Source organism: Oryzias melastigma, linkage group LG19 (assembly GCF_002922805.2).
Source record: "Oryzias melastigma strain HK-1 linkage group LG19, ASM292280v2, whole genome shotgun sequence".
NCBI lineage: Eukaryota > Metazoa > Chordata > Actinopteri > Beloniformes > Adrianichthyidae > Oryzias > Oryzias melastigma.
The window spans coordinates 4084988-4096855 of record NC_050530.1 but is presented as its reverse complement, the minus strand read 5'-3'; the positions used below and the strand labels follow the sequence as shown (position 1 = coordinate 4096855).

At 34.9% G+C, this 11868-nt stretch overlaps 1 protein-coding gene across 3 annotated transcripts in view; it reads right to left on the bottom strand.

Annotated features, from left to right (window-relative positions):
- The window catches only part of LOC112153948 (ATP-citrate synthase), a 27570-nt gene that overhangs the window by 14976 nt on the left and 726 nt on the right, over window positions 1-11868 (bottom strand). For all 3 annotated transcript variants that reach the window (XM_024284430.2, XM_024284431.2, XM_024284432.2), the window contains exons 2-12: window positions 9761-9942; window positions 8224-8346; window positions 7049-7111; window positions 6740-6930; window positions 6076-6155; window positions 5804-5934; window positions 3792-3910; window positions 3453-3589; window positions 3322-3383; window positions 2903-3020; window positions 2648-2802 (exon numbers count right to left, since the gene is read on the bottom strand). In XM_024284430.2, coding sequence (XP_024140198.1) covers window positions 2648-2802; window positions 2903-3020; window positions 3322-3383; window positions 3453-3589; window positions 3792-3910; window positions 5804-5934; window positions 6076-6155; window positions 6740-6930; window positions 7049-7111; window positions 8224-8346; window positions 9761-9919 — 1338 coding nt within the window. In that variant the 5' untranslated portion in view covers window positions 9920-9942. The remainder of the gene's footprint in view (window positions 1-2647; window positions 2803-2902; window positions 3021-3321; window positions 3384-3452; window positions 3590-3791; window positions 3911-5803; window positions 5935-6075; window positions 6156-6739; window positions 6931-7048; window positions 7112-8223; window positions 8347-9760; window positions 9943-11868) is intronic.

Here is an 11868-nt window from a genome sequence, read left to right as displayed (position 1 = left end):
AGCTAATAACGCCAAAGCTGATAGCTAATAACGCCAAAGCAGATAGCTAATAACGCCAAAGCAGATAGCTAATAACGCCAAAGCTGATAGCTAATAACGCTGAAATTGATAGCTAAAAAACGCTGACGTTGATAGCTAATAATGCTGAAATTAATAACCAAGAACTCTGAAGCTAATGGCTAATAATGCTGAAATTGATAGCTAAAAAACGCTGACGTTGATAGCTAATAATGCTGAAATTAATAACTAAGAACTCTGAAGCTAATGGCTAATAATGCTGAAATTGATAGCTAAAAAACACTGACGTTGATAGCTAATAATGCTGAAATTAATAGCTAAGAACTCTGAAGCTGATGGCTAATAACGCTGAAATTGATAGCTAAAAAACGCTGACGTTGATAGCTAATAATGCTGAAATTAATAGCTAAGAACTCTGAAGCTGATGGCTAAAAACGCCAAAGCTGATAGCTAATAACGCCAAATCTGATAGCTAATAACGCCAAAGCTGATAGCTAAAAATGCTGAAATTGATAGCTAAAAAACGCTGACGTTGATAGCTAATAATGCTGAAATTAATAGCTAAAAAACACTGACGTTGATAGCTAATAATGCTGAAATTAATAGCTAAGAACTCTGAAGCTGATGGCTAATAACGCTGAAATTGATAGCTAAAAAACGCTGACGTTGATAGCTAATAATGCTGAAATTAATAGCTAAGAACTCTGAAGCTGATAGCTAATAACGCTGAAATTGATAGCTAAAAATGCTGAAGCTGATAGCTAATAACGCTGAAATTGATAGCTAAAAAATGCTGAAATTGATGGCTAAAAACACTGAAATTGATAGCTAAAAACGCTGAAATTGATAGCCAATAACTTTGAAGCTAACAGCTGAAAACACTGAGGCTAATATCTGAAAACGTAGAAGCTTATAGCGAGCTAAAACATTAGTTAAATGCCAAATTAGCCTAAAAAAACCTCCTAAACAGCCTGAAAAAAAGCGTAAGGTACCCAAAAGAGCTAGCATATTGCTGCAATATTAGCTAAACTCCAAAATAGCCTGAAAAACTGCAATAAATGCCAAAATAGTCAAAAATGCTAGAACAATGCCATCGTAACTTTTAACTTCACTACTCTCTGACTCCATATAATATAACGTAATGACTAATCGACTATTAAATTAGTCATTGACTATTTTAACAGTCAATTCGTCGATTAGTTGACTCATCGTGGCAAAATGAGGTCATAAAACACACCACAAAAGCCCACCACCAGCCAGTTACAAAGCTCAACGTTGCTTAATTCATGTCACACAAATGAGGGAGAAAACAAACACTCTTCAATTGCGACACTTCTCAGTTCAATATAAAACAAATATTGAAACTGCCCACAGTGTGCACAGGAGGTCAAACTTTTGTTATCTTAGCAAATAAGGATTCTATAAAAGAAAAAAGTTCAATAAACTCACAGAAAGCCACATAATTTGAGCTTAAATAAGCTTGGCTTCTTTCAAACATGGCTAAACTGCTTCATCAGAAACTATTATTATGTCCCCCTTTGGTCCTGGACTGAAAGGACAATGTTGTTTTCACTATTTTTCTGTCTTACTGCACAATTGAGAGAAAAATTCCCCCACACTGCATACTCAAAAATTTGCACTCTTTTAGTACAAGCTAAAAATAATTTTTAGGCATGGTGAAAGACCCCTCCCCCCAAATAGTGATGACATCACAGCGGGAAAAAACAAAAAAATAGATAAATGGGGACTAAATCTCTTAAAAAGAAAAAAAAAAGTTCAAAGTCAAGTAAGAAAACTAAAACACTTGTGTAAAAATAATCCCAAAATAATTAAAGTTATTATGGGATGGCCACAGGGTCAACTGCTTGGCGGCCATGTTGTGGCAAAATTTTCACATTTTCACAGAATATGGTGAAAGAAAAACTTTGAAAATGAAAATTTTACACAAACACCACCAGATTAAGTCTATAACCACAACCGAAATTTTGTTGACGTTTAGAAGAGTTTGTTGAAATTAAAAGATGTTATCATGGCAAACCCGCAAAAGTGGCATTTCCCTTGTTGCTCGCACATTTTTTACTAGAATATTGTGAAAATTTAACACATGAATCGTTCAATCAAGCTGAACGAAATGATATGACATACAATATGAACATATCAAAAATGTAGGCGTGGTTAACAAAAAAACCTCGGTTGCTAAGGAAATTCAAATATTTACTTTTGCAGATTCTCCCCCAAAAAATATAGACCTGTTCGTCACCACCAGGTGACAAAAAAATTAAATGGTTGCTATGGATAAAAAACAACACAAAAGCTGCCATTTTGAAAAAAGTGTGTTTTTTTTTTTAAATAAATTCTTCAAATGCAACTGACTGGGGCGTCTGGCAGAGGGGGGAGGGTAACTTGCAAGTAACAGCCACTCAGCCAATGAGGGCGGGAAAGAAGGGGGTGGGGAGAGCAATGCTGCTTGCAGCTTTAATTATTTTGTTTTTGTTGTTTCTTTTCACTACTATCATTTGCATATCGAAAAAATATATTTTTTAAAAATACATTTAAATTTAGTTCTTAAGCCCTCTAAAATGATTGCCTTATTTTGCAACTTTTGCTGAAATGAAAAGAAGAGGAATACCACGGTGTTGTTGCTAGCGTTGAGCAGGAAGTTAGCGGTATGAGCCGCCATAGGAGGCAGGTTGGGGATGGGTCTGTGTCCCAGAGCCATCCCGACAATGGCGGTCATGTGGGTCTCGGTTCCAAACACGTGGATCGGAATGCCCGTCGTCTTCCCTTTATGGAAGAAATATGTGTTAAATCGATTAAAATATTTATATTTTTTCAATGTTTTTAATCGGAAAATTTGAATTTTTTTGTCTCATGAGCAACTCACCTATTTCCCCCATTACTCTCAGGCCCTCCTGGTAGTTGGGTCCACCACGTCGCACAAATATTTTCACCTCATGCTCCTTTAGAGGCTCCTGATAATCTTTAATGGCCCTGACAATGCCCTAAAAAGAGAATACATGTGCAAAATGATTAAAAATCTCAAATTTTTTTCCCCAAATGTATCCTTTTTTTTAATACTGCAGAAAATATGGAAAAAATATGCATGTTAGATCCTTATAGAAGCTCAATAAAGAACAATGTTAATTTAAGAAAATAGAAAAAGTTGAAGAACCTTTGAGTTGTTTAAAAGCTAAAAAAAAATAGTTTTTTTAATCTACAAATTAAGAACATTTCACAATATATTATTTAATCCAAGAGATTAAGCAGTAACATTTATGTTAGAACATAAAAAAAAAAAATCACCTTAAAAGTAGCTGCAACATTTGTGAAGTTTGCAATACTCCCTCCAATGATCAACACTTTACCTATAGAAGGAAATAAATAATTAGAGACTAGAACAAAAAAAAGGCACAAAAGTTGTGTTTTTAAGATACCTTGAGGGTGTTTTTCCCGAGTCATGAGAGAGAGGATGGTTTTTGCGTAGTCATACGTCTGCTGTTCACTGGGAGCTCCAGAGTACTCTCCATAATTGGCCAGCTCATCCACCCCACCCAGATCACAGATGGTGTCACTGATGAGGAGAGGGGATCAAAAGTCAAACCATTTTTTTAACATAACTGGAAAACATTTATAGTTTCCTTCATTTTCTTTTTCAAAATCAGCCACTGAATCATAGCACGCCGTAAAATGATCAAGTCATAAGGAAGCAGTCATTCGTTAGTAATATAACAGGGTGTAGTAAGTTTCCTTTGAGTCACGTGAGAACAATTCACCTGTAAACCACGGATGCTCCGCCTCCGGCCACCATGGTCCAGATCCGGCCTTGTGGATTCAGCAGGGTGAGCTTCAGACTGGCTCCGCTTTTTGCATCCAGATCTGCTATGTAAGCTTCCTAACGACCAGGAAACGTGACAATAAATATAATAAATATACCACACACACACGTGTGAAAAATTTGCTGAAAGGTGAACTAGTGTAATAATATATAATAAAATATAATTCTTAAAAAAATTTAAAAGGGTAACGCGTAGAGACTTGACAATATACCCCTCCCCCGCAGGGTGATCCGTATTGCGCCGCGGAGAAGAACAATTCTTTACGTGGGTGCGCTCTGAAGCACAGTAGTTTACATTTAAACGTAAACTTTTGTAATGACTTTTTGTTTTAGCATTACTTTTTAAGTTATAAAACTGATCTTATGTATTTTCTGAGCACTGGCATCTACGTGCTTACGCAGATGACTGGCGACTATTGATGATGTCATCGAGGGGTGGTGTCGGGCGGATTTGAAGACACTATTTTTCAACAGTTCAATGATTGGAAGGCTAAATGTAGGAGTGGGGAAAGAATTTGGCCAAAAGCCACAAGACCCACTTCAATGAAAATCGTCTTTTTTGTGTTTTTAACATGTTCTTGGAACCTTTTCTTCATATTAGACGAAATATATAAAAGAATTTATAATTAAAACTGCGTTTCTGAGTATTTCTTAATACTGGATGGATCAGAAAACTGGATGCTTGAATAGGCTCAGACTAATGACGCTGAAATGGGCGTGACAAAGTCTCCCCTCCCCCGCCGCGCACCATGGCCTGCTCGCACTTAGATGTGCGAGAAATCGTACTTTCTCTACTTATGCTGTAGAGAACTGCAGCTCAAAACTTGCCCAGGTCGTTATTGTAAAAAAGAACTTGTTCTTAATGGCTTCCCCAGTTAAATAAAGTTAAAAAAAAAAAAAAAAAACTATGATTGGATTGATCCAATATGGCTCTTTTTATTTTTGCGCCCCTTAAGGCTATGAGCTTGCGCGGAAAAAGAGAGAATTGTATTTCTAATGAGCCGCTGTGGATAAAATAAGTCTTATACAAAACAAGAAAGTAGTGGTCCCTTCCACGATTATTTTAATAGTCGACTAATCATCGATTATTTTTTCGGATTAGTCGACTAATCAGCTCATGAGCAAACTGGATGTAAAACACACATCTTAACCATCATTAGCTTTAAACTAACTAAAAACTAGATATTTATTATTACCTGTGATAATGCAACTGCGAATTTTGTAAGCTGAATTTGGTCGCTGAAGATGGTAGTGCTGATAGTTGAAGATGTTGAAATTGATGGCTGAAATCGCTGAAGCTAATAGCTGAAAATGCTGCTATAATAGTTAGCATGTAGCTGAAATATTAGCTAAACCCCAAAATAGCCCAAAAAACCTTAATAAATGCCAAAACAGTCCAAAAAGCTAACAGAATGCTATTATAACTTTACTTCACTCCAACTCCATATAAGATAAAGTAACGACTAATCGACTATTAAATTAGTCATCGACTATTTTAATAGTCGTTTAGTCAATTAATCGTGGCGGCCCTACAAGAAAGGCTTTTTGATTTTAGGATACCGGTGGACCGATATAAAAGAATGTACGATCAAAACGGCATTTCCGAATATTTCTCAATTCAAATTAGGCTATTTTTGCCCCGCTAATGTTAGCTCGCGTGAGTGCGCAAACAAAGTTTTCAGTGACGGGGTAGGGGGCGGGGTTGCTCTGTGTTAACAGCCCCGCCCACAAACCAGAATCGTATTTTTGATGAGCAACTGCTGTACATAAAATATGTCTTAAAAAAAACGACCAAGGGTTTTCGATTTTGGCCAAAAAAACGTCATAATCATAATTAAAACATCACTGAGAACAATTTTACAATAGAAAAAAAATTTGTTGGAGTTATACTAAGTACTGTAAGGCACATAATGAAGACATTTGTAATAACGTTGGAGACTGAAATCTCACCTCTGGGTATGCCTCTCTGCCAAACGGAGGAGGAAACTCCACATCCCCCCACTTAGACTTGCAAATGAAATCTGCAGTGGCGTCGATTTTTGCTGCCATGTCGAGGACGTACACTCCATCCGAAGTGACGACTGGTTAGAATGGAGATGGAAACAAAAAAACATAACTAATACCAATTATATTTACCAAGTAAATAAATGTAAAGCTTTTATTTCTATTTATATTTTTACTTCTGTGACTCAGAATGAGCTGGCAATAAAGAAGATAATTACCGAGCGGGTTGATCTCAAGGTAGGTGAAGTAAAGGTCTTCATACAAATTGAAGAGTCCAACAATAAAACTGGCCAACACACTTAAAAAAGGAAGAAAACCAATAATTAACTCAGTGGATAAAGACTAAAAGTATTTTCTGAACACTCAAAAATAAAAGAAAAAAAACAGCATTCATTCAAACTAAATACAGTTTTGAAGCATTAAAATAAAAAGAAATAAGATGGATAATCTCTAATGTTTTTTTTTTTTAATCTGGGAATTTATAAAGCATCTCAGGATATGTATTTAGCCTAAGTACAGGAGCCTGTTTGGACAAAAATATGCAAAATTTACAAGAATTCTTTACAGAAAAACATTTAAAAAAAGGGGGAAAATGTGGTTTTAATCCCATTTATGCCTCACTTTATTTCCAGTTATTTATATATATATATATATATATATATATATTTTNNTTGATTAGAGGCCTGGATTTAATGCTACACTGAAAAATATCAACCTACAAAGTGAAATGGTTTTAAGAATACCAATATTAATTCTCGTTGTTTCTAGTGGAAAAAGTAAAATTGGAGGACACCTAATACTGTATATACTTATAAAAATGTGCAGAAATAAAATAATAAAAAAACGTCCTGTAATATTGATGTCTTTTGTATAAATTCGTACCCCTTCTTGTCTTCAGGGACATGGGACAGGAGCTGCTCTTTGACTTGCTCCTCACTGATCTTGTCGTTCACTGCAACCGTTAGCTTCAGCGCTTTGGCGTCCACGTCGCCCACTTCCACCCCGCCCTCGTGGTGGAAAAGCACCACGTCGCCCTCACGCACGGCGTAGATGCACACGTAAAACTCCTCCTCCTGCAAACCAAACGTGGGTGTGACATTCAGCGTAAACAAGGACCAAAGATTGCTAAAAGCAACAATTTAAATTTGAATATGTCCTTATGTTTATACTAGTAGTAGGATACCAAATTACCTGCTTATGTGGCACAAAGGGCTCAATGAGAAAGTTCTTCAGGACACCTTTGGCCCTTCCCACCTGGTGAAGACAACAAAGTGGTTAATTTCACCTTTTATTTTGGTAGCAAACTACTTTTTATATTTGTAAACTTTTAATGTGTTCATATAAATTAAAAAAAAACATAATTTCTTCAAACAAAATAAATTGTTTTTACAAAAAACAAACGATCTGATCCAGGCTTTTATGTTTTTTACTTAAAGGGTAACCAAACAGGGAAGTTGGAGGCTGACTCCACCCACAGCCGAAATTTGAGAATCCAGTCGGAGGGGCGGGGCTTGGGGCAGGACTGTAATCATTACTGGAGCTGCAGATCATGACGTGACACTTCTGAAACTTCCATGGTTTAACCAATCACAAAATTCAACTGTAATGCCTCAATTCCACCTATAGGGGGCAGCACACTGGTAGTTTTTGACTATATTTTCAAGAACTTATTTTAATTTGTCACAATGACCAACAGACAGCACGTTTAAAGCTGCATTTATAGAAGTCAACAGCCAAAAAAAGTTGATTTAGAGGTTACCCTTCAAAATATGTGCAGGTAAACATATTTAGTATGCGAGCTGAGCCACTGCTTAGATTGTGATGTGAACTTCTAATTCGGTAAAGGTGCAGAAACTATGTCTGTACAAAGTTCTGCTCCTCAAGTGCAGTATTTACTGAGGACCAGAATAACTCCCCCTCTGACCCGGCGGATCTAAACATGAGCCGGCGGCTCCGGACGACATGAGCTGGTGGAGACTTCACTCCATTCATGTCACACGAGGTGCCAGGTTTCATTTTTTCAGTTAAATTTGGACTCATGTTTTATGTAACAATTGAGTCTATTTTATATCTCAAAAATAACTTTGGGGTTAGTTAGGTATTTAAAAAGTGCTACGTTTTGAATAAAAACGTAAAGAAAGAGCATCCACTGAACGTTCTCTCTTTCTTCTTTAATCTAAAACTTTAATAGTGTATTTTTTTGTCTTTGTGCAGCTGTGCGATGGATCAAACGACCTTCTGTTGGTCTAACCCACTTCTCACGGAACGCCAGCAGGACTAGACTTTGCCTTTTTATCTCCACAGCTCACTCCCAGCACGACTCCCAGATAATACTAATAAATGGGTCTGATTTCGTTTCGACTCACTGTGGTGTCTTTCATCATGTGAGTTTTGACCCAGTCTTTGACCCCCTGCAGGTCCAGGTTGATGCCAACAAGTCCGAGCTTCCCACGCCGCTTGATCAGCTGATCTGGCTTCACCACCAGCCGCTGAAGGAGACAAATTAAAACAGAACTTTAGACTCAAAAATCGGAATTCTACCACAGAGTAACACCATAAAATAAAAATAAATATATAAGAATAAAGTTCTGAAATTATTAAACTAAAGTCGTAGAATTATGGGGAAAATGTCAAAATTTGACTGAAGTAAAAAATTATTTAAAAAAATTAAAATTTTACTAAAAAAAATATGGAAAACAATTAAAAGTCAGAATTATACAAGGTTGAATTAAAAAAAATTCTGAGAAAAAGTCAACATTTTCTGAGAATGAAATCGTAAAATTTCGAAAGTAAAAAGTTTACTAGACTGAAGCCATAAAATTATGAGAAAAAAAATCTAAATTTTACAAGAGTAAAGTTGTAAAATTTGAAAAAAAGAGACTAAAGTCATTACATTATAAAAGAAAAAAAGAGTAAACATTTTACAAGACTAAAGTTGTAATATTATAAAGAAAATCATTTTACAAGACTGGTCATTAAATTGTGTGAAAAAAGTCACCATTTTGCAAGACTAAAGCTGTAAAAATGATGAGGGCAAACAGTAAACATTTTAATTAATACAGTTTTAAAATTATTTTTAAAAAGTCCAATTTACAAGACTAAACTAATTAAATCATGAAGAAAAAAAGTCAACATTTTACAAGAATAAAGTCATAAAAATTATGAGGAAAGGAGTAAAAATTTAACAAGAACAAGCTTTAAAATTATAAAAAAAGTCAGAAATTTAATAGACTGAGAATCAAATTATAAAGAAAAAAAGAAAACATTTTACAAGAATAAAGTTTTAAAATGATGAAAATTCAAAAATACATAAATTTGAAGACATAAAATGATGAGAAAAGAAGTGATCATTTAATAAGGATAAACTCATAAACTCATGATTCAAAAAGTCATTTTGCAAGGAAATAATGTCAGTTTTTTTCAAAAATAAAACTAATTTCATAAACATAAAGCTACATTTACAAAAAAAGTAAAGCAGATTTGTCATGATTCGTGAACAGTGTGATGTCCTTCAACTTCAACCTAAATGAAACATGTTATGTTGGTTTGTTTTCGTTAAAACATTCTAAAACAAAAAAAAAAAACTGTTTATTTGCAAAAATGCAAGATTTTTTCTTTGTATTTTTAAAGCATAACTTTACAACTTAAATCTCATAAAATGTTGACTTTTTCCCTCATAATTTCTTAAAAACATATATTTATTAGTTTATGTATTTTTTCTTTTAATAATCTGTTGTAGCATTCAGGATTAAGAAACACTTAAAAAGATTTTATGTAAGGTTGCACAGCTGAGTTTCCGTTCCAACAGAATGACCTGAACGCCGCGCACGCCGAGTTATTAAGCCGTGTGATTTATCAGGGGGGGGCTGTCAAGGTTATTCTAAACTTGTGAGACGGTCTTACTTTGGTCAGCAGCCATTGGTTCTCCTGAGTGAGGCGGTCCCAGTCCGTCTCAGCAGTGACGGTCGCATAGTGGAAGCGGTTCTGCACGGCTGCCGAGGGGCTGATGTGCTTGTACAGGAACTCCTTCCCCGTCTGTTCCGATATGGCTTTTGCAGACATCGCAGCGCTGAGAAGGACGGCACCTGCGAGAGATGGATATTATACTTTTATAGAAATATACATTTTAGTTTAAGGGTTCGAAGGAACAACTTCTATACACAAAGATTACTATCAGTTTGATCAAAATCTATTGAAATGCATTCCTGATGTGCGACATAAAACAAATACAAGTTACGTTTAGATATTTAACAGGCTAAAAAAAACAACTTCTACACCACCAGGTTAAACTGCTGAACCTTCAAATTAAAAGAAAACAGAAAATCTGATTGCATCTTTAGATCATAACAAGCTTCACTACAAAAAACTAACATTAAAACAAAACTAAAGCTTCACTACACTAGTCAGTAGGAATGTCACAATTCCTAGTTTAAAACTAAACCACAAGTTAATGTTAAAATTGTCAAATTGTGCTAAATTTAAGAAGAATGTCTTGTTTATTGTTCTACTAAATTTAGGGGCAGAAATCAATTAAAATTATTTAACCAATTAATTGCAAACTTAGAAAAACATTAATTGCAATTATTGTTATTTTTTGTGACAGTATTTGCTCACTACTTATTATCTCTGAATAATCACAATATGAAAGGTTAGAAGGTTTATTTTTTATTAGTGCTGTCAATCGATTTAAAAAAAATTAATCAGGTACATTTTATATATTTTTTTTTCTTCAATTTTTTATTTTCGAGTAAGACCAACAAAAAACAAACAAATAAAAAGGAACAATCCCACAATCTCATGAACAAAAAGAGAACATTTTTGCTTCATTTTTATCATCCGAAATGTTTAAATGTTTAAAGCGAAAGACTGTAGACCGACACTGCGACGTGTTTTTATTTGCATTAATAAATATAAGCGCGTTAATTCTTTTCTAATTAATCTTGTGCGTTAACACGTTAAAGTTCACAGCACTAATTATATTACACCAGGCTAAGTACTGAAAGTGTTTTCTGTATCATTACATGCTAATTCATCAATTAAAAAACACAATCAACCCAAAAATCGAGGATAAAACTGAATTATTGGAGGAAATTGATTCATCTTTCATGTAGAACATCAAGTGTCATCAACTGAAAGTATTCCAAATTATGTTTTTAGAAACAAATATCACAAAAATTAGACCAACTTTCCTCCAATGTTTGGTATTTTACAATCCAAGCCTTTGAGCATAACAGAGAAATATAACACATTTACAGAAATATGGTCAGTTTTGAGCTATAAAATTAGTTTCACCTATGCTAATATTTTGTAGTTTAAGGATACGATGCAAAAATGAACTCACACAGTCCATCACACATATAAAAATAGATGGTGTGATAAACAGTTTCTGCAAACAAGGCAGCGACAAACCAATATGAAACTCACAACTAATACTTTGTACTTTAAGCATGGCTTTTTTTGTTATTCAGTAAGAAATATTTGGCATGAAAACAGGTTTTTACCGCCCTCCTTGTTTTTCCTGTTTCAGACCTGCTCAGTGAGCCCTGCCTCATAATCCATAGGTATGGAGATCCTGCTGGATGCTAACGAAAGCTGAATTATATTACCTTTATGACTCACTAGCAGCCTCTGATTGAGATAACACTTTATTGTGGTTTATTTGGCCCTTGTATAAACATGTTTGACCTGAATTATTACTTGAACAGAAGGATTTAACAATGCAGACTATCCTGTCCATCTTCCAGACACAAGTCTCAGTGTTTAGCCTCGACATAATCCACAAATCTATTGACTAAAGCTACTAAGCCGTTAAATTTGAGTCACTGTCCGGGAATGAAGCTGGATTTGGGGGGCACTGCTTTAAACGGCTCCTCTTTCTTTCCTTTTTTCAAAAAACTTTATTGTACATTTTTAAAGTTACAGAAATTCAGTAGCGTAATGAAGGACCGATAGCAAATATTAAACAAAACACAAATATAAAACTAAACAAAATACAACACAGGGGCTCCACT